Consider the following 24,463-nt stretch of genomic DNA (forward strand, 5'->3'; position numbering starts at 1 on the left):
ACAAAACAAAAGACAAACACGTCATTGTGATGAAATCATTTTATTTTATTGTCATTGTGATGAAATGTTATTGTAGTTGTCAGTAAAGCCTTATTCTCAAGTCAATAGATTCAGGCTTGAGAAACATGGTTTGTTATATTTGATTTCATAATATCATTCTTTCAATATGCATAAGTCTTGTTTTCGTTTCTTGGAAAATCATGAAAATCATGACAGTCTCTGGCTTAGGTTAGGATTAACGTCGTTTTCAATGTCCGAAGAGGTCAAATGATTGTTGTCTGAACGGAGGGAGCTGTGCAGAGCAGTGTGAACCCTTTTGATTCATGATACAAGCATTACAATAGTGGTTATGGATCCTACGATATTACAAGTGAACACATCTTCGTAGGTTTAATACTATTTGGTACCTGCTGGGATACTATTGGGTACCTTTGAACATACTGAGCTATGTTTCGTGATCATTTATCTTAAGGATTTTTCGATTTTGCTTCTTGGAGCAAAGCATCCTCGATCGAAATTTTGCAGCTGATTGACTGCAAGCCGACCCCGGGACAAAGACAATCCCTAGTTCGAGTTCTTATCTCTTTGTTACAGCCTCCCCATTTGCCCCATTTAGTCCACCCATACCCGTCCACTACAGCCGTGCACAACCTGAAGTCTACGTTGGGGCCTTCACAGCCACAGTTACAAGGGCCACATATGCGGCTGCGTCTTTGGATACCACCACTGCATGGTCCCCAGGAAGTCCAACCCGACCATGTGCCTTGGACCTCCTTCCATGGAGTCAGGTCAATTTCATCCAGAGAACTACACGAGACCCTGAAGTTCAGAAGAAACAGGTCATGAAACACGCTTCCAGAGGAAAGGTTCCTTTCAATATGTATGTCTTCCATATCAGTGCACGTATTCCGGTCACAGTAGGTAGGTGATCATTAATTTGATATGACGAAAACGTGACGAGACTATTTCGGCAACACTGATTACATTGGAAAACAGATGGATTATGTACATATGTGTGACCGCGTGTTTTACATGCCAGCAAGTAAATTAAAATCTGATTGACTAAACGATCATTCTCAGAAGTGTTTGATGTCACATTGAACTCGGAACAGAGAGAACTACAACGTTTCTCATCCTACCAGTCCTGAATATTCATTTTTGATTAGTTTGACCTTTTAAAACTATTTTATTATTTCAAGCACCTTCGTTCTGAAAACGAAATCAGTAAACCATCTGATAATCAAAGCCAGGCGATATACATACACTGAATCCTTGACAAATGCGTTTGATTGTATGCTGTTTGTGTTTGTGTTGTCACACACGACACGGGACAGGCTCGATTTCCTGATCTGCTCCAGCTGAGCTGCAATGATAGGGACACATCTTGTTTCAAATGACAGACAGATAGAATTCAGTACATAAGAAAGCTACCATATTAATGATGGAAAAGCGTATTACTTGTTGTTTCATGCCTCACACACGCTATATTTCAGCTTAATGATGATAGCTTGTTAATTGTCTAATTTGGATTGAAATCGTCATGAGAAGGGCGCAGGAAAGCCCGCATTGGTGCCTGTCTGAGACCTTTGCCACTCTGTTGAATTCCCCAGGTCAGAGTACAACAACAGTCCTGACATAAGGATCATACTTTGGGTGAATCTAGGTTTCGAAGGCACAGTCACAGGCTTGGCATGCAAAAACGACAGAGAGCCCCAGTTACATGTTGAATAGACGTTTCCCACTTTTGTAAAAACCCAGGCGCATGACAACGGTGATGGCAAGCGCCTAGAACAAAATCACACTTCCGAAGCGGCTTGCTATCATAGTAGACCAAACTCAAACAGCTAATGATCACGTATTTGTACGTGTTAAATATCGCTGCATAAGTTTGTGATATGCAACTATTAATTTGAAGTACAGGACAAATATCGACCTGGGGTAAATTTCACGAAGTCGTTGTCTTCCTCATGCCAGAATCGGTCTCCTTTCTTGAGAGCCTCGAACTGTTTTCCCAGCAGACAAGCAAAGGTCGGTCCAACAAGTCCACCTGCTACTGGCATCTCTGACAGTCCTCCAGTGAACAGGTCAATGTCGTTCACATCTCTGGGGTGAAAGAAAAGTTTGAATCAAACATACAAACAGCTAATTTTAACCACGTGTTCACGACAAAGCTAAATGTTGGTGGGCTTGATTTAAACGAGCACGATGTGATGCAGACATAAATAGAAACATATAGAAGTGAATCTGATAGTTATCATTTCTGGAACGCATTACGGATGTTCAGTTACACAGATTATGCAGATAATATGTGTCAAAAAGTATGTAACTGTCACTGAAAAATATTCAATATTTAATGTCCAAAAAACATTTTCCGTATAAGGACGAGCACCTTTACTGAAAAGCACATGTGTCATATAAATATATGATGAAGTTAGTACAGTTAATATAATTACGCATATACAGTCGCAAGTTGTGAAACAGACGCTGCAGTGTGCGTCGATACAAGATCTGCGATAGAGGTCACATCAGGAACACCACAAAAACGCCTCCAGTGAGTGTAGGGAGGCAGACCATGGTCCCTTCCTCTCTGAATGTTGAGAGCGGCCAGATCAAGACTATTTCCATCAGCATCAGGGAAGAGATGGTCAGTTACCTCCTGTGACAGTTTGCTGTCCACTGACTGGACGCAGTCCTCGACCAGACCTCTGCAGTAATGGCCAACGTGTCTGTTTGTTGCACTCAGTATCAGGTTGGTGTTTCCGAAAGTATCACTAAGTCTGTCTTGACCAACATTGGCATAGGCCACGTTGAAACTGCTCATGAAGCTTCGGATCATGGAGTGTCCCATTCTGAAGACTGCTGCTGCAAAGGCGTTCCTGATGCTGGCGTCTGTTGTTGTGCTATAGACATTAGCGTACGCCGTGCCAGAGCCTAGAGTCAGTCCATAGTCATTCATGGTTGTTGGGCCGAGGATGATTGGTAGGTATTCGTCGTATGTGATTTCCTGTAACAAACAATGAATCAACTGCCATAATGACTTACAAACAATGCCCTACCTTGGCCCAAGAAAAGAAAACATAATTATTATATCAACAACTATTTCTGTAGAAAGCCGAATATGCACAAGATGAACCACCTTTTCACTCTGACAGACTAGGAACAATTAGGAAATTAGCAATATTTTGCAAAATAATAATGTCTCATTTTAAACAACGCCCCCACGAAAGATAAACAATAACGCATGAGTGTAACATTGTTCAATTAACTGGTTATTCTTACAACCAAGCGATATGTATTTATTAATACTTTGTGTATCATACATGTATGTAACATATATAAGTTGTACATAATGATGTAAACATGTACCTCTAATGCCGCAAAACGTGGCCAGAGATTATATAAAGTTCAGTTCAGTACGGGTCCTGGTTAAAAGAGGTCCTCACCAACATGTACTGTTTATAGTAAGAAGCGACTAATCCAGAGGAAAGGCTCCCTGACTTGATTTACTGCCATAGTATACCCCGACAACTCAGAACGCTAATCATTATATCAAACACGGATTTGTCTGGCCCAGAATCGATTATTTTGCGACATAACTGGAACAGAGCCGAGCCCCCGTCAAATGTTCAAAATCCAAACCTGCATAATAGCTCCAACTACTTTCCTGGCTTCCTGGAAGGTTCTTTCATCCCCCCAGTGACAGTTCAGTTGCTTCAGCCTCCTTGCAATACGGTTGTGTTCCCTCATGAATATGGTGTGCATGCTCTGTAGAATGGGGTTCTCATTTACACGGTGGTCACCTTAAGAGATAAATTGTACGGTATGTTGTATATTAACACTGATCACCTGAAACCAAAACAAGCGTGTTTCTTCTGGAAATGTTAACAGGTCAGCTCTTTTATAAGAGCTCTTGTTCCCTCTTGATGATGGTGAAGATGTTCTGCAGATTGGGCTTTTCATTCACATGATGGTCATCTTAAGAGATCAAGCATCTGCCCGTCAACACTGGTCACTTAAAAACAAAGCAGTGTATTTCTTTTGGAATTGTTTACAGTTTGGTTCTTTTGTAAAGACACTTACATGATTCGGTGCTTAACATTTTGCCAGACGTGAACTCTACTTTCCTACTTGAACACAACCTACCTGCAAGGAAACAAAAATCAGACGGAACTTGTTGGTTACAACTGTCGGGGTTGGCGGTGTCTTCTGGAAGCAGTTCGCGCGGAGTACTGACGACACTGCTTACGTTCAATAAACCTGGAAGAGATATCATTGGGTATGTGATTAGCTGTATAAATATGCCGGTTGCAGCACATCAAGTCGCATGGAACCGTATTTACACGTCAAGGCATGTCAGTTTAATAGGAAGAAATCGCAAATTTAGGCATTTAAGATGTGCAGTAATTCAGGAACAGTGTACGAATTTAAGAATATGATCGAAATCCAGGGCTGCCTAAATCTCATAATGTTAAAAGATAACCAAAAGGGGAATTTCGAAGCTAGTGTGTCATAAACACAACAATCTTTTAAAATTTAAATAGCATGTTCTAATTAACTTTCTAAATGTTTTAGTGAGCCATTGTATTCTGGGTTTATTTTCTCCGGAACAGAAACTAACATGTTATGTTTCTTTAGTTACCATCAACAAAAGTCCGCAGTGTGTTCTGTTCCTCCTGAGAGGATCCGTATACCTGCGAGGCATCGATGTAAGCTGTGATCTGGTTCAGCTGTTCCACGGGAGCTAGGGACAATAAGTGTTTAAATAATTATACGGTGATGTATAATTGTTCATAGCATACATATAAAACCATGTTTCGTATGTGAGTGCATAAGTGTGACATCGCTGGTACACTCCCGCTTTTAATAGCACTTTAGTTTCATACCAGCCGTAAGACAGGTTCACATACCGTTTTGGGCTCACATACCGTTTTGCAACCCAATATCCTATTTGACCCTAATTAGGAGGAATCTCTGGTCCCAACCCATTGTTGTCGAACTAATCTTACAAAGTATGTAATGGCTGTTTTTGTCGTTTAACGTCAGTGTCAACACTATTCCAGATGCGCAATGTGTCCTGTACTGAAAGAACCTAAATGAGGCTGACCACTAATCTAAGTCCATTTAATGGCCTCTTTCGATCAGCATACGTTGATGGTGACGTATTCTAACCTGGCAACCGTGAAGATCCGTGTTAGAATTAATCTTCAGCAACCCATGCTAGTCGTAATTGGATAACGGGATCGGGTGGTCAGACTCGCTGACTTGGTTGACACATGGCATCGTTTCTTAGATCAATGTTCATGCTGTTGATCACTGGATTGTCTGGTCCAGGCTCGATTGTTTACAGATACCCGCCATATAGCTGGGGTATTGCTGAGTGCGGCGTGCTGAGTGTTGTGTTCGGCGTTAAACAACAACACAACATATCAAAATAGGCATTCCCAATGGTCCTTAAACATACCTGAGGTACAATTGGCGTTTTCAACCTGGACAGACCGTACAAAATTCATACAGTCAAAAGTGAAGTTCCTGTCCGGCTGGTGTACTTGAATGGGGAAACACTGAGGCCTGTTAATGTCAAAACAGATCGAGCTTGATATCTCCCCATGGACAAAGATATACATGTGAGCATTCATGTCATAATAATCTAGTCTAGCAAAACGTTTGACAAACAAAACCATTAGATACATCATTTGGATACTACTGTGGAAGATACCCGTGAAGGTCCGGGTTAGAATGAACCCTCAGTAACCCGTGCTTGTCGTAAGAGGCGACTAACGGGATCGGGTGGTCAGGCTCGCTGGCTTGGTTGACCCATGTCATCGGTTCCCAATTGCGCAGGTCGATGCTCATGCTGTTGATCACTGGATTGTCTGGTCCAGACTCAATTATTTACAGACCGCCGCCATATAGCTGGACTATATATGAGACATGGGACTTCATGCTTATACGGAATCTATCCCGGGAACTGAGCATGAATCAAAACTATTTCCAGAATAAGATTTGTATACGCATTTTGAGGTGCTCCCGTAGCACTGTAAGAAGGAGACTATACTCGATCAACTTCATCACCAACCTTGCATTCAGGTCTGCTTGTGAGATACCACCATTAGGGAAGGAATTGCTGCAGCACGCAACCGATGTCTGGTAGGGGTCTGTCGGGATGTATAAAACACGGTTTCATAACACTGTTCATTCAAATCTACATCAAAGCGGAGGCGGATAATGCTTACATTCACATTACAAAGTCATCCTGTTTGCATCATTAGAAACAAACGGACAATTAGGGACAGTAGGGTTTGGTTCTGTTATACACAAACGTTCTAAACTAATAGTTGACTCCGCGGTAGCCCTTTTCAAGAAACAGGTTGAGGAAATGCTTTGCAGAGTTTTTATGACGAGATAGATACTAAAATCCAGAATGTCTGTGTTCAGCGATGCATGGGATACTGGCCCACTTGCAGTTCTTACAAGGGTGTTTACTACATGTTGAATCGTTGCATGCAGTGTAAGTTGGATTTTATGGGGCTTCAGAATACCCCGTTCGTTTGCAAAGGTCTGAAGTATTTTCAAACAGCAGATGCGGATTTTTTTGTAATATCCTACGCCCCATTAATAACATGACCTGGGAACATCATGCATGCGTGTCATGATCAGGTTCATTCACCAGAATCCTACCAAAGACACCCCCATCCCCCACCACACCCTCCAAAAGAATAATATATATATATATATATATATATATCTACTATCTGCCCAACCTGCATCAGGGTCTTCACTGCAAATGCAAAATATATGTATGGCGATTCTGAATGCTGTTTCTAAATTTCTGTACATGCTGCAGATGCATTTGACCGATGATAGAAAGAATCATATGTTTAGTCGTTATTAAAATGATCGTGACTTACTTCCTGGCTGTGTGAGCTGTTGTGTCGGTGTGCTGGTGATGTCGTGATCCAGGAACTGACCCCACTGCATCAGCATGTGGGTGTAGTTGACGTGGAGGTCAGCATTAGTTGACGGGGTGTGGACGGTCGTGCTGACCGTCCGAGCACTCGGCAAATGATTTGGCACTCCTGATGATGCCAGCTGTCTCGGTGTCGACACACCTGTGTTTGGGTTGAGAAATGTAGCAATTAAACCGAATCATATTGAAGTGGAAGCGTTGTGTGTATATGCCCACCACTTTTTAACCTTACGTGGTGACATCACGTGGGGCGTGTTGGGCGAACTGGCTTAGGCGCCAGGCTAGTAATCCAGCGAGCTTGAGGTGCCGGGATCGAGCCCACCTGTGACCGGGTGTAAAAACTTGGAGTCAACTTTGTGTGCAGACTCTTTCAGTGTTGTCACAACCCCTAGTGTACAGTTCACAACCCTGTGCACTTAAAAGAACCCACGAATCCGTTGGTATACGACCAGATGGTGGCCACATGAATACGTGCAAACACCTAGTTGCGGGTACAGCAACGTGCAGTAAACTTGGACAAAGTACTGTGACTATGTGTCCCATTCCACCCAGCTGTGAATAGGTACGTCGTAAGGATGGAAAAGCCACATTAACTCGGTGCGCCTAGTGGCTGCAAAAGTTGTATGATCCCCAGGGAGTTGAGATTGTTAGTACGAAGTGCCGTTGAGGCTGACATACTATGATCGAGGAAAAAAACAAAGCGTCTGTGAGCAGCCTAGCTGGAACTCGGCGCTATATAAATAGATTATAAAACAAAACAGAATGATTGACTGTGTCAATCCAACAGTACACAATTTATACGCGGGTCAGTAGCAGCCAATGCAGTATCTGTCGCTCATTAAGAATGTGTGATCTTTGTGTAGTACAAATCTTTCAGTTGTGTACATATTGGGTCTTCCTCCCATAAGGATATTTTTGACAAATATAGGGCTGTGCATTCATTTAATAAACCTCTTCAAAGTTACTTTATAAAGCCTATTATCTTTTTCGTCACAGTTTAGTTTAACGTCACTGTGAACAATGTCCAAGTTAAATTCAAGGGATTATTGCTCAAGGAAAAAAGTATTTCCTGAAACCGGTGAACACAGGGACACTGCAGGCTAACATTGATACATAATCAAAACGATACAGATTCGAACTCAAATTCATTTCTTTGGGACGCCCAAAGGTCAACAACCTGCGAACTGCTACAAATTTGATGACTGCAATTGGCCATTCAGTACGTTCCCTCTTCAATAAACCAATTTATCATCATAGTTCTCATCACAAAGAGAAAGTCATTATGATCAGAGCACGTACCATCGTCATATGCAGGATAAAGCCAACGCCTCATCGGTATGGACGCCATACCCCACGAGTTGTGCTCTAGGTTGTTGCAGTGACCGTCTGCTGTCCTATAGGGGTAGTTGCTATCACACGTGCAGTTGTCGTCGCAGAAGACCTCGGGTCCAAATCCTGACTCAAGTTCTGGTCTGATTTGGTCATCCGGTATGTTTGCTCTTAATGTAAATTAAGCGATTATATATTTATGCATACACGGGTAATAATAGATATAAAAGTTACATAGATTGTTATTTTTCTTAATAATTGTTTTAAGTGTGAAAACATGTGTCTGAGACAACGATTGTGAGAAGGATGGATCGCCATGGCAAATTGTTTGGTATAGTTTCCGTCATCTATTGCGGATGTAATCGATTAAATTGTATAATCATCAGAATCTGATGTAATCCCTAGCCATATTGGATGTTACCGGGAATCAAAGAATCATAATATATTTCACATCTGGTTGAATACCACTGAAGGTAATCATGGCTATGTGAAATGTGTGAGGACAATCTGATTTGTAACACTTTTATGTGGTTTCATACTTCAGCCGATGATTATAAAATATCCTTAAACAAAAAATCATGGTTTGTTAACGTGTGCATACATCGCAGATAAATAAATGAAATAACTTATTTGAGTGGCAATTTAGAAGTTGGAAAATATTTATGGATAACAACTTTATTTTCTTGTGGGACAGGAATCTGTACCAATGCGTCTCACCCACAAAGTAAAGGAAGTTGTTATCCATAAATTTGTCATTGAAATAAATGAAACTCACTGCCTGAGTCCCAGGGTTGTTATAATGACGTTCAGCCGATGGTTCTCGCCCTTTCGGATGCTCTCCAATGTCGTGAAGGTGAACTTGCTGTGCTGGTGGATCGTAGTTCCCGTCTGATTGACCAACGAATCTACAAGTAATTTTGTGAGTGAGTTGGGCATTTCAGATACATCGCGATGAATCGACTAGGCGCAACAGGAATGACAGACATACTGAAGTTTACAATTTTATAATTATGCCCCACTTCCGGTCTCGTTGCCTTGGTTTCCTTTGTTAAAAGTGTAGGTGTATTGACCGGTACACCTGTCAAAAGTGTAGGTGTATCAATGATTCACCTACACTTTTTCACTAGGGTATACCGAAGCAATAAAGACACAACAAACGGCGAAATATAATTCTATTTCAATGGACTCACATTGAGATTTCGATTGTTTCAAAATCTTCCTTATCATCCAGGTCGAAATGTGACGCTAACGAACTGTCAATTTGAGAAAGAAAATCCTCTGTCCACTCTTCCGCATCCATGGCCGACGAACGTGTGATCTTCCAAATGTTTTCTATGCCACATGCGAGTCAGAGAACGCATGCGCATTGGTCTGCCCATACAAATGTCAATTATCAGTAATATTGCGCATATTTGGGGCTACTTGAAATCATTCTCGCGCCCGAACTGGTTTTTAAAATCGTGTGAAATCGTGCAAGCCCGTGCATGCAGGTGCAATGGACTGCTTATAGTCTGTTTGCAGTGAAAACGTACCGATGAATATCACTTAAAAAAAGTAAATCAAATAAAGTGAAACTAAGATTGCAAATCCCCATAATTTTACCTTGCCTATTGAACATTTAAATCTCAGAATTATATTCAGCTTAGGATAAAAGTTGTTTAACAAACGATCATAGTTTCAAAGCGCTGTTATTGGTTTGTATTATAAGGGGGTATGCGCATTAAATGAAACACCGAGAACATGTAGGTTTGGTCGAAGTTAACGCTCATTACGTACCGCACGGGCATTTGTTTCACTGTTCCAACTACTGCGCTTACCCCCTTAAAATTGTAATACAAACCAATAATATTGATTTGAAACTATGATCATTTGTTAAACAAATTTTATTCTTAGTTGAATATAATTCTGAAATGTTCATTTGGCAAGGTCAAATTATGAGATTCGCAATCTTAATTTCACTTTATTTGATTACTTTTTTGTTAAAAGTGAAATTCATCTGTACGTTTTCACTGCAAACAGACTATAGACGCGGGACATTTGAGGGTCTTAACCAGTGGGCTAAAAATAAATGAAACAGATGGAAAACAAATACATTTTTTGTCATTCTTAGAATATAAAGTGTTATAGTAAACTCGTATCTCGACCAGAAGTGAGGTATAAGTCAGATATACCCACACTTCCTCGGTGTGTCGCTCAATACCCCTACTGTTTGAGTCGTGTGGTCTCCTCGGCTCGCGCCTCAGAGGCCACACGACTCAAACAGTAGGAGTATTGAGCGACACACCTCGGAAAGTGTGGGTATATCTAAAAATTACTCTAAGAAAGGTTTCACAACTGATCCCATTGTAACACCATCGGATGAAAAACTTAATGTCTTGTAAACAGAGAACAATACTCTTTTAAACATTGGAATCACAAACAAATTTACCTATTTCCAGAAATTTCCTTTGTAATCTGAGTTCATTTTCCAGAATCAGCTTGGCTTCCACTTCCAGGTCGATTTTCGGGGGTGGGGTAGTCTCTCTGTCAACCTTTATTGGGTAAGGTAGTCTCTCGTCGAACCTGTGCAGTGACCATCACCAGCTGGCATCCTAGCAGTACAGGCAACAACATCATATGGCCCTTGTCCAGTGATACCTCAGGATAATGTATATAGAGGTCTGAAAAAGCGAAAAAGAGTTTATTATTTACCTGCCACATATTGCATGACACATTTAACCTGAATACAATAAATATCATGATGGTCTCCCAACTAATGACGCGTTAAACAACGTGGCATATATAGAGACTCAAAGCGTTTGAAACATTTTTAAGTTATTCCACATTATAGTCAAGTTCACTATAGCGTCCAACGGTTAACAAATAATGTGACACTGCATTAGGAAGACGTCTTTATGAATTGGGCATGAATGTAGAAGACTGCCGTATAAACTAGTCTAAAAGTATCACTCATTGAGAAATCTAGATATTCGATTGCAGCCGATGTACTGTAAAAAGCCATAAAAGGGAAGAACAGGACACAACAAGCCGCATATAAGCTTAAAACCCTCACCGTCTCAGGTTTTGTTTGTCCGTTTGTTGTGTAACGCCGCACTCAGCAATATTCAAGCTATATGGTGGCTGTCCGTAAAAACCGAGTCTGGACCAGACAATCCAGTGATCAACATGATATGGATGTACATGCATGTTTTCTATTGCCAATTTGTTTTTGTTTCTGTTTTGGTTTGTTTTTTTGCTGTTCCGACAATCAGAATCAGACAATCCTGTGAATGACACCACGAGCATGGAACTACCCAATTGGCTCTTGGACAGGCATATACGGTACTGGTGAAACATATAGCATGAATGATGAAGTTCTTTTTACAGTTGTACCGACGTTTCGGTGTTGATTCTGAGGCTGTCCTCAAACAGCTGTGGATAGCATAATATCAACTGAAATAGTGAAGTTGATCATTCCCATTACCTTGCCATTCTTACAGAACCAAAGTCTAAATATATGCAAGGAAAACAAGACATCATAAATAATAACCCTTTCATTTTACTGTAGTAGCGACGTTTTCATGTAGTGTTGCTGAGCAACGGTATCAGGATCCAATGTACAGAACGAAACTTCAATTTGTGAGGTTTCTCCTATGTTGGACGTCGATTGCATTTAAGAACATTACTATATTTCTGATGACACAAATTAGCATTGGCTAACAACTGTACGTAGTGTTCCTTAAAACGGGTTTATTATTGTATATTTACCCTGAGCTTACATGTAAACGTCTTTTTTTCAGAAATATCTAGAAACATGCAATACATTTCCTTTTAACAGTACCAGAGCAAAAGCACCGTATAAGGCTCTGCGGGTAATTACAAACACCTTACATTAAACTGTCGGGGAAAAGAAAGTATACTCTGAAACACTATATTTGACCAATAAAGCACAAAACGTTCTCCGAAACATTGTCAGCTTAAGATAGTTTTTGACTGTATACCCGTATCAAATACATCAACATCGAATAACCATTTCTTCAGTTGCAGCCATAATCAAACTTGGTAGTATACTTTCTTTTTACCCGGCTGTTTATGTATCAGGACATACCATATACGAGAAAGCAAGGGCGAATCAAAATACGAAACATAATGGAACCGCTTTCAGTGTCTGCATTTCATGGATATATCACCCGGTAACAAAACATAATTGTTTTTGTCGGTAAATGTCTGATATATACTGTCAAACACCGTTGTATCGTTTGTGAAAGTATCTGCCTAAGTACGTCGACTTTCCCGATGCTCGACACAACCGAAAATGATGCATAAACTAAGCAATGGGAGCGAAAAGCTCTGAGTTCGACACAACGTAAGGGTTTTTGACAGTGTATGGACAAGTGTAAACTATCAGAAATATAGACATGTATATTTGAACATGACTATGACACATGCCTACATGTAAATCAAAACAAATAGTCGTATAATATTTTGTTTTTGAGACTATAATCAATTACTCCATCATGAAATATATTCAAACATATTTTATGTATTTATATTGATAAATTGAGGTAATAATCAAATTATTCCTACGTGTGGAGCAACTTTCAACGGTAACGCAACTTACCTTCCCAGTGGATGAAAATAAAGCAACAACTTGCAATGTTTACGACTAATATTACCTGCTTTTAAATACAAACAGAAATGACACGTGACATGCAGAACCAACCAATCATATTGTTCCGTTCAACACCCTGTAGATTTGCTTTGACATATATAAGATAAAATCTTTTACAGTTCATTGGGGCGGTGAAGCGTTTCGTACATGCAATCATTTTATATGCCTGATGTAGAAGCGATAAGGTCAGCAGGCGGTCAAGGAATGGACTCTAATATATGTTGCGGACGGGTGGGGTGGAGTAAACAGTGGTTGGGTGAGGTAAAAATGGGTGGGTAGAATTTTCGTATATACCCTCTACATGAGATTAATATTTTATTACTAAAGTTTAGATTATTTTTTTAAACACGCACCTGCAGAACATCTTAACCTGCTTTACTTCTATTGGAAATGAAAATGAATAACAAGTAAGGCGCAATATGGGGCATTATGGTGCACTGACGTCATTTATTTATTTCAATTTAATAGAATGTGGCTGAACATTTGGAAACCACTTGAAGTGCAAGCTTATGTCTTGCGCATCAACTGTCATAAAGAATGCGTATGAAACTCTGATATATATCTGGTACTGCTTTGGGCTTTACCTGAGTTTTAACGTGGCAGGTTGAATGTGGCCACCCCAACCACTGGACTACGTGTGCCACCTTGTTCCTTGTCAAATTGTTAAAGTATGTCTTGTGCACATTAGGACTGATCTAATTTGCAATATTTTCACGTTCACTCCAGACTGTCGAAAAGACTTTCGCGTATCAGTTACTGGGACCCTAACATGACGGGTTAGGAAAGATTATCAAATCAATTAGCAGTTAAAAAATAGCTTTTGCTTTATTGGCACTTATTGTGCTCGTGATTAAGAAATATGTGTGAAAATTACCAAAGTGAGATGAAGTTAAAGCGGAAATAAGCAGCTGTGTAAATCCTATTCCTAGCTTATTTGTAACTGAAAGTAGCTGCAAAGTTGCTTTGTGCACCCACTAAACACAGTGTCAATCTGAATATATTGTCGGCGAGGGCCTCTTTACTGAATAAAGAATGTCTGTCTGTCTGTCTCTCTGTGTAACTGAAATTAAAGTAACTTAATGCCAGTGTCAATGTACATGTATACTCACCATGTACCACAACAGACTACGCTGCTTCCCCTTTATAGACCACCTGTATACTCACCATGTACCACCACAGACTACGTTGCTTGCTATTTTGTCGACCACCTGTATACTCACCATGTACCACCACAGACTATGCTGCTTCCCCTTTATAGACCACCTGTATACTCACCATGTACCACCACAGACTATGCTGCTTCCCTTTATAGACCACCTGTATACTCACCATGTACCACCACAGACTATGCTGCTTCCCCTTTATAGACCACCTGTATACTCACCATGTACCACCACAGACTATGCTGCTTCCCCTTTATAGACCACCTGTATACTCACCATGTACCACCACAGACTATGCTGCTTCCCCTTTATAGACCACCTGTATACTCACCATGTACCACCACAGACTATGCTGCTTCCCCTTTATAGACCACCTGTATACTCACCATGTAACACCCACAGACACCTCTGCTTCCCCTTTTTAGACCACCTGTATACTCACCATGTACCACCCACAGACGACTCTGCTTCCCATTATGTCGACCACCTCTATACTCACAATGTACCACCATGAAATATGCTGCTTCACCTTTATAGACCACCTGTATACTTACCATGTACCACCGCAAACTATACTGCTTCCCCTTTATAGAACACGTGTATACTCACCATCTACCATTGCAGACAATGTTGCTTCCCCTTTATACACAACCTGTATACTCACCATGTATCACTACAGACTTTACTGCTTTTCCTTTATAGACCACCTGTATACTCACCATGTACCACCACAGACTTTGCTGTTTCCCCTTTATAGACCACCTGTATACTCACCATGTACCAACACAGACTATGCTGCTTCCCCTTTATAGACCACCTGTATACTCACCATGTACCACCACCGACTTTCCTGCTTCCCCTTTATAGACCACCTGTATACTCACCATGTACCACCCACAGACTATGCTGCTTCCCCTTTATAGACCACCTGTATACGCACCATGTACCACCACAGACTATGCTGCTTTCCCTTTATAGACCACCTGTATACTCACCATGTACCACCACAGACTATGCTGCTTCACCTTTATAGACCACCTGTATACTCACCATGTACCACCACAGACAATGCTGCTTCCCCTTTATAGACCACCTGTACACTCACCATGTACCACCACAGACTATGCTGCTTCCCTTTATAGACCACCTGTATACTCACCATGTACCACCACAGACTATGCTGTGTCTTCCCTTTATAGACCACCTGTATACTCACCATGTACCACCACAGACTATGCTGCTTCCCTTTATAGACCACCTGTATACTCACCATGTACCACCACAGACTATGCTGCTTCACCACCTGTATACCACCATGTACCACCACAGACTATGCTGCTTCCCCTTTATAGATCACCTGTACACTCACCATGTACCACCACAGACTATGCTGCTTCCCCTTTATAGACCACCTGTATACTCACCATGTACCACCACAGACTATGCTGCTTCCCCTTTATAGACCACCTGTATACTCACCATGTACCACCCACAGACTATGCTGCTTCCCCTTTATAGACCACCTGTATACTCACCATGTACCACTACAGACTATGCTACTTTCCCTTTATAGACCACCTGTATACTCACTATGTACCAACACAGACTATGCTGCGTCACCTTTATAGACCACCTGTATACTCACCATGTACCACCACAGACAATGCTGCTTCCCCTTTATAGATCACCTGTACACCCACCATGTACCACCAACAGACAATGCTGCTTCACCTTTATGGACCACCTGTATACGCACCATGTACCACCAAAGACTATGCTGCTTCCCCTTTATAGACCACCTGTATACGCACCATGTACCACCACAGACTATGCTGTGTCCCCTTCACAGACCACCAGTATACTCACCATGTACCACCACAGACTATGCTGCTTCCCCTTTATAGACCACCTGTATACTCACCATGTACCACTGCAGACTATGCAGCTTCCCCTTTATAGACCACCTGTATACGTACCATGTACCACCACAGACTATGCTGCTTCCCCTTTATAGACCACCTGTATACTCACCATGTACCACCACAGACTATGCTGCTTCCCCTTTATAGACCACCTGTATACTCACCATGTACCACCACCACAGACTGTATGCTGCTATCCCTTTTATAGACCACCTGTATACTTCACCATGTACCACCACAGACTATGCTGCTTCCCCCTTTATAGACCACCTGTATACTCACCATGTACCACCACAGACTATGCTGCTTCCCTTTATAGACCACCTGTATACTCACCATGTACCACCACAGACTATGCTGCTTCCCTTTATAGACCACCTGTATACTCACCATGTACCACCCACAGACTATGCTGCTTCCCCTTTATAGACCACCTGTATACTCACCATGTACCACTTACAGACTATGCAGCTTCCCCTTTATAGACCACCTGTATATTCTCACCATGTACCACCACAGACTGTGCTGCTTCCCCTTTATAGACCACCTGTACACTCACCATGTACCACCACAGACTATGCTGCTTCCTTTATAGACCACCTGTATACGCACCATGTACCACCACAGACTATGCTGCTTCCCCTTTATAGACCACCTGTATACTCACCATGTACCACCACAGACTATGCTGCTTCCCCTTTATAGACCACCTGTATACTCACCATGTACCACCCACAGACTATGCTGCTTCCCCTTTATAGACCACCTGTATACTCACCATGTACCACCCACAGACTATGCTGCTTCCCCTTTATAGACCACCTGTATATTCACCATGTACCACCACAGACTATGCAGCTTCCCCTTTATAGACCACCTGTATACGTATCATGTACCACCACAGACTATGCTACTTTCCCCTTTATAGACCACCTGTATACTCACCATATACCACCCACAGACTATGCTGCTTCCCCTTTATAGATCACCTGTATACTCACCATGTACCACTGCAGACTATGCAGCTTCCCCTTTATAGACCACCTGTATACGCACCATGTACCACCACAGACAATGCTGCTTCCCCTTTATAGACCACCTGTATACTCACCATGTACCACCCACAGACTATGCTGCTTAACCTTTATGGACCACCTGTATACGCACCATGTACCACCACAGACTATGCTGCGTCCCCTTTATAGACCACCTGTATATTCACCATGCACCACCACAGACAACCTGTACTCTCACCATGCTGCTTAACCTTTATAGATCACTTGTATACTCACCATGTACCACCGCAAACTATACTGCTTCCCCTTTTCAGACCACGTGTATACTCACCATGTACCACTACAGACTTTGCTGTTTCCCCTTTATAGACCACCGGTATACTCACCATGTACCACTACAGACTATGCAGCTTCCCCTTTATAGACCACCTGTATACGCACCATGTACCACCACAGACAATGCTGCTTCCCCTTTATAGACCACCTGTATACTCACCATGTACCACCCACAGACTATGCTGCTTAACCTTTATGGACCACCTGTATACGCACCATGTACCACCACAGACTATGCTGCGTCCCCTTTATAGACCACCTGTATATTCACCATGCACCACCACAGACAACCTGTACTCTCACCATGCTGCTTAACCTTTATAGATCACTTGTATACTCACCATGTACCACCGCTTCCCCTTTACAGACCACTACCATGTGCTGACTTTCCCTTTATAGACCACCTGTATACTCACCATGTACCACTACAGACTTTGCTGCTTCACCTTTATAGACCACGTGTATAATAATAATAATAATAATAATAATTAGTCCATTTATATTGCGCTAAATCCACACCGACAGCATGCTCATAGCGCAGACAAGATAGAATTTAGGAGTCATTTTAAAAACATAGAGAAAAGGTATGTCTTTAGGTTTGATTTGAAACATGTGACTGTTGGGCTTGTTCTAAGGTGAGCTGGTAGCTCATTCCAGTTCATCGCGGCCGCCACTTGAAAGGAACGAAAACCAGAGGATTTCAACTTCCATTTTGGAATGTGAAGTAAGTTTTTGTCACTGGAGCGAAGCTGTCTGCATGGAAGATATGGTTTGAACAGTTCTTTGAGATAGGCTGGAGCAGCGCCTAGTATGCACTGGTAGACGAGGGTTAAAACTTTAAAGTTCACTCTAGCTCTTATGGGCAACCAGAGTAACTGTTTTAGAATAGGGGTCATGCTTGAGAACTTTGGTGCTTTGCTCACAATCCGTGCTGCAATATTTTCTATGCGTTGCAGACGGTTTAAGAGCTCTTGTGAGATGTTTAAAAGCAAGCTATTACAATAGTCTATTCTGGAAAGAATGAGGGAACGAACAAGGCCAGCTGTAGAACATTCAGTCAGTAGATGTCGTATTTTTCCGATGGTCCGGATATGATGATAACATGACTTGCAGATCTCCGATACTTGTCTTTCCATTGAAAGGTCTGACTGTAAATATACTCCTAGATCTTTTACAGAAGTTGAGAAATAAATCTCTGTTTCCCCAATAGTGAGATGGCTGATGTTCACCTTTGACACACGGGCTTTAGGGCCTACAAGCATAGCCTCTGTCTTGTCCTCATTTAGTTTAAGCATATTGTCATTCATCCATGACTTTACTGAAGAGCAGCAGTCCTCAAGATTGGTCAATGGTGATGTGTCCCTGGCTGGGAGAAAGCTGTCCACCATCTGGGTGTCGTCAGCATAAAGATGATGCAGTACCTGGTGATTGCTGATAACCTGCTCCAGCTGCCTGGTATACAGGGTGAAGAGTAACGGCCCCAGCACAGAGCCCTGCGGTACTCCGAAGTCAACTGTGACAGTGGAGGAATGAGACGTCTTGATGACTACTGACTGTTTTCGGTCAATCACATAGGACCGAAACCAGGACAAAACGGTCTCTCCAATGCCATACTCATCTGATAGCCGCTGTAGCAGTTTCTGGTGATCAACAGTATCAAACGCTGCTGAGAGATCTAGCAGAACTAATACTGCAACTTTGCCGTTATCCACTGCTTGCTGAAGATCATCCAAAACTAATGTTTATGATCCTGGTAATGACAGGGAGGAGGACATCCATGAGCCCCAGTAGCACATTTGTCGGGACTGGGTCCAACTCGCAAGTAGTTTTCTTGGAGTCTGTTATTATACCCAGAACCTGGTTTTCACTTAAGGGTTGAAATTTGCACATCCTGCATCCAGTAGATATCCGCTCTCCCGATATATTCTGATAACTTGGAACGAAGGCTTTTCTAATAGTAGTTACCTTCTCAGTGAAAAAATCATTGAAATCCTCTGCCAAGGATTCATCACTATCGGCATCAGGAAGTGTAAAGTCTTTTTCTTTCCCAAGAAGCTTGGACATATGGGTCCACAGAGCTTTTGGCTTGTTAAGATTTGACAGAATTGTTTCATTGTGATACTTTTGCTTACAGCAGCGAATTGCTCTGTTTACATTATCACGCTCCTGCTTGTATAGTTCTCTGTGAACTCACCATGTACCTCTACAGACTTTGCTGCTTCCCCTTTATAGACCACGTGTATTCTCACCATGTACCACTACAGACTTTGCTGCTTCCCCTTTATAGACCACCTGCATACTCGCCATATACCACCACAGACTATGCAGCTTCCCCTTTATAGACCACCTGTATACGCACCATGTACCACCACAGACTATGCTGCTTCCCCTTTATACACCACCTGTATACTCACCATGTACCAACACAGACTATGTTGCTTCCCCTTTATAGACCACCTGTATGCTCACCATGTACCACCACAGACTATGCTGCTTCCCCTTTATAGACCACCTGTATACTCACCATGTACCACTACAGACTATGCTGCTTCCCCTTTATAGACCACCTGTATACTCACCATGTACCACCACAGACTATGCTGCTTCCCCTTTATAGACAACCTGTATACTCACTATGTACCACCTCAGACTATGCTGCTTTCCCTTTATAGACCATCTGTATACTCACCATGTACCACCACAGACTATGCTGCTTCCCCTTTATAGACCACCTGTATGCTCACCATGTACCACCACAGACTATTTTGCGTCCCCTTTATAGACCACCTGTATACTCACCATGTACCACCACAGACTATGCTGCGTCCCCTTTATAGACCACCTGTATACTCACCATGTACCACTACAGACTATGCTGCTTTCCCTTTACAGACCACCTGTATACTCACTATGTACCAACACAGACTATGCTGCGTCCCCTTTATAGACCACCTGTATACTCACCATGTACCACTACAGACTATGCTGCTTCCCCTTTATAGACCACCTGTATACTCACCATGTGCCACCACAGACAATGCTGCTTCCCCTTTATAGACCACCTCTATACGCGCCATGTACCACCACAGACTATGCTGATTCCCCTATATAAACTACCAGTATACTCACCATGTACCACCACAGACTATGCTGCTTCCCCTTTATAGACCACCTGTATACTCACCATGTACCACCACAGACTTTGCTGCCACATCCTTTCGAGGTACCCACCATTCACAGGTAGGTGGACTGGGACACATAGTCACGTTTACTGCACGTTGCTGTACCCAATAACCTAGGTGTTTGCATCGTAGTATTTATATGGCCACCATCTGGCCATATACCAACGGATTCGTGGGTTCTTTGGCGCACGTGTTTGTGTACTGTACACCAGGGATTGTGACAAAACTGAAAGAGTCTGCACGCAAAGCCGACTACAAGGTTTTCACAGTTTGCCTCGATCCCGACACCTCGCTCGCTGGATCACTGGCCTGGCGCCTTAGCCACCTCGCCCACCATGCCCACAATTAAATTGATATGTGGTGACAAAGTAATTAGACACTTGTACTACATGTTTTAGAATCCGTACGCTAGTTTTTGCATGATGATTTGATTAGATGGATAAGCATGTGGTGTAAGATTATCATGTATGCGTGATAGACTGACATTTTGCGAGATGTATAGCCATGCGTAAGATCATCCTGAAATGACTGATTTGACATGTGCGAAATGGATAAATACGTGAGCGTGACAGAGAATCATGTGCATGCGATGGATAGCCATGTGTGCGTGATGGATAGCCACGGTGTGTGATGATAGCCACGTGTGCGTGATGGATAGCTACTTAAAATGTGCGTCATGGATAGCCATGCGTGCATGATGGATAGCCATGTGTGCTTGATGGATGAGCAGTGTGTGCGTGATGAATAGCCATGCGTGCTTGAGTGATAGCCATGCATGCGTGATGGACAGCCATATATGCGTGATGATTAACCATGCGTGCGTGATGGATAGCCACATATGGGTGATAAATAACTATGCGTGTGCGATGGATATCCATGCGCTTGATGGATAGCCATGTGTGCGTGATGGATAGCCATGCGTGCGTGATGGATAGCCATAAGTGAGTGATGGATAGTCATATGTGCGTGATCGATAGCCATCCGTGTGTGAACGATAACCATATGTGCTTGATGGATAGCCATATGTGCGTGATGGATAGCCATGTAAGTGCGTGATGGATAGCCATATGTGCTTGATGGATAGCCATATGTGCGTGATGGATAGCCATGCGTGTGTCATGGATAGCCATGTGTGCGTGATGGATACCATATGTGCGTGATGGATAGCCATGTGGTGCGTGATGTATAGCCATGCGTGTGTGATGGATAGCCATGTACGTGATGGATAGCCATATATGCGTGGTGAATGGCCATGCGTGCGTGATGGATAGCCGTATGCGTGATAGATAGCCATGCGTGCGTGATGGATAGCCATGCGTACGTGATGGCAGTCCCATATATGCGTTGTGAATAGCCATGCGTGCGTCAATAGCCTTGCGTGCGTGATGGATATCCATATGTGCGTGATGAATACCCATGCGTGCGTGATGGATAGCCATGTGTGCTTGATGGATAGCCATGTGTGCGTGGTGGATTGCCATATGTGCGTGATGGGTAGCCACATATGCGTGTTGGATAGCCATATGTGCGTGATGGATAGCCATGCGGCATGATGGATAGATATTAGTGAGTGATGGATAGCAATATGTGCGTGATGGATATCCATATGTGCGTGATGGATAGCCATATATGAGTGATGGATAGCCATGTGTTCGTGATGGATAGCCATATGTGCGTGATGGATAGCCATGTGTGCGTGATGGATAGCCATATATGCGTGATGGATTGCCATAAGAGTGATGGATAGCCATGTGTGCGTGATGTATAGCCATGTGTGTGTGATGGATAGCCATATATATGTGCGTGACAGAGCCGTGTATGTTGTAGAATGTGCACGTGTGCTTGATAGGCAATCATGTCTTTTTTCGGGTGATATATGTGCGTGCTTGAATAGGAATGCGTGTTGTAAGGTAGTCATTTCTTCGTTATGAACATAAGTTCTGATGCAGACAGATCAGGTCATTTACCGGCGGGGGTTTCACAGCGGTTTCGAAGCAGGAAAACACATGAATCGGCTTCACAACCTTGTACAGAAATGTATACAAACCGGATTCTCGTCATAACCACCAAAACCGTTAACATGACACAGCTCTGCTGGTTGAATTGGTTTGTCCTCGCTCATACCCTTTTCCACGAACTCACCGTAAAATAGAAAAACTATTTTGGGTCCAAGTTCCGCTTATATTTTGTATCAGCTTTGGAAATAACTGAGCGTTGAATTTGAAACCGAATGGATATGGTGAATTTTATTTCATCGGAATGTTAGCATAAAGTGGGAGAAAAAACAGTCCTAATGAAAAGCATGACTCTTGGTGAAACCCACGAATGCCGATATGGAGCAGGATTCGGAAACCACTGCTGCAGATTTCCGGCGCTCCAAGTAACGCACCCCATCCTCTAATTGAATTAGATTTGTTGGGCTGTCCATGCTTCCTGATCTTGATTAGATATTGAGAATTCAACTATCGGAGGTGGAAGCTGAACAATGTTTGGAAAAGACTGTTTTCCGTTTAGTTTGTATTTGTTTCCGCAGAAGTCTGGGACGCTGGTACAGGGAATATAATCTGATCAGCACCACAGACTATGCTGCGTCCCCTTTATAGACCACCTGTATACTCACCATGTACCACTACAGACTATGCTGCTTCCTTTACAGACCACCTGTATACTCACTATGTACCAACACAGACTATGCTGCGTCCCCCACCTTTATAGACCACCTGTATACTCACCATGTACCACTACAGACTATGCTGCTTCCCTTTATAGACCACCTGTATACTCACCATGTGCCACCACAGACAATGCTGCTTCCCCTTTATAGACCACCTCTATACGCGCCATGTACCACCACAGACTATGCTGATTCCCCTATATAAACTACCAGTATACTCACCATGTACCACCACAGACTATGCTGCTTCCCCTTTATAGACCACCTGTATACTCACCATGTACCACCACAGACTTTGCTGCCACATCCTTTCGAGGTACCCACCATTCACAGGTAGGTGGACTGGGACACATAGTCACGTTTACTGCACGTTGCTGTACCCACAACTAGGTGTTTGCACGTATTTATATGGCCACCATCTGGCCATATACCAACGGATTCGTGGGTTCTTTTAAGTGCACGTGTTTGTGTACTGTACACCAGGGATTGTGACAAAACTGAAAGAGTCTACACGCAAAGCCGACTACAAGGTTTTTCACAGTTTGGCTCGATCCCGACACCTCAAGCTCGCTGGATCACTGGCCTGGCGCCTTAGCCACCTCGCCCACCATGCCCACAATTAAATTGATATGTGGTGACAAAGTAATTAGACACTTGTACTACATGTTTTTAGAATCCGTACGCTAGTTTTTGGCATGATGATTGATTAGATGGATAAGCATGTGTGGTGTAAGATTATCATGTATGCGTGATAGACTGACATTTTGCGAGATGTATAGCCATGCGTAAGATCATCCTGAATGACTGACGGACATGTGCGAAATGGATAAATACGTGAGCGTGACAGAGAATCATGTGTGCATGATGGATAGCCATGTGTGCGTGATGGATAGCCACGTGTGCGTGATGATAGCCACGTGTGCGTGATGGATAGTCAAATGTGCGTCATGGATAGCCATGCGTGCATGATGGATAGCCATGTGTGCTTGATGGATAGCAGTGTGTGCGTGATGAATAGCCATGCGTGCTTGAGTGATAGCCATGCATGCGTGATGGACAGCCATATATGCGTGATGATTAACCATGCGTGCGTGATGGATAGCCACATATGGGTGATAAATAACTATGCGTGTGCGATGGATATCCATGCGTGCTTGATGGATAGCCATGTGTGCGTGATGGATAGCCATGCGTGCGTGATGGATAGCCATAAGTGAGTGATG

At 42.7% G+C, this 24,463-nt stretch overlaps 1 protein-coding gene across 2 annotated transcripts in view; it reads right to left on the reverse strand.

Annotated features, from left to right (window-relative positions):
* Nucleotides 1–21: 21 nt before the first annotated feature.
* LOC124280632 (myeloperoxidase-like) overlaps nt 22–24,463 on the reverse strand; it is a 52,571-nt gene continuing 28,129 nt past the window's right edge. Inside the window, exons 1-13 of one of the 2 annotated variants that reach the window (XM_046716612.1) lie at nt 10,725–10,949; nt 9,072–9,201; nt 8,267–8,466; nt 6,909–7,109; nt 6,077–6,155; nt 5,462–5,568; nt 4,640–4,741; nt 4,144–4,257; nt 3,640–3,800; nt 2,454–3,004; nt 1,934–2,103; nt 1,264–1,363; nt 22–819 (exon numbers count right to left, since the gene is read on the reverse strand). In XM_046716612.1, coding sequence (XP_046572568.1) covers nt 468–819; nt 1,264–1,363; nt 1,934–2,103; nt 2,454–3,004; nt 3,640–3,800; nt 4,144–4,257; nt 4,640–4,741; nt 5,462–5,568; nt 6,077–6,155; nt 6,909–7,109; nt 8,267–8,315 — 1,986 coding nt within the window. In that variant the 5' untranslated portion in view covers nt 8,316–8,466; nt 9,072–9,201; nt 10,725–10,949 and the 3' untranslated portion in view covers nt 22–467. Of the gene's footprint in view, nt 820–1,263; nt 1,364–1,933; nt 2,104–2,453; nt 3,005–3,639; nt 3,801–4,143; nt 4,258–4,639; nt 4,742–5,461; nt 5,569–6,076; nt 6,156–6,908; nt 7,110–8,266; nt 8,467–9,071; nt 9,202–10,724; nt 10,950–24,463 lie in introns of those variants that run through there. The other variant, XM_046716611.1, reaches the window with a different exon arrangement.

This window comes from Haliotis rubra, unplaced genomic scaffold (assembly GCF_003918875.1).
Source record: "Haliotis rubra isolate DU_JTF1 unplaced genomic scaffold, ASM391887v1 Scf270, whole genome shotgun sequence".
Taxonomy (NCBI): domain Eukaryota; kingdom Metazoa; phylum Mollusca; class Gastropoda; order Lepetellida; family Haliotidae; genus Haliotis; species Haliotis rubra.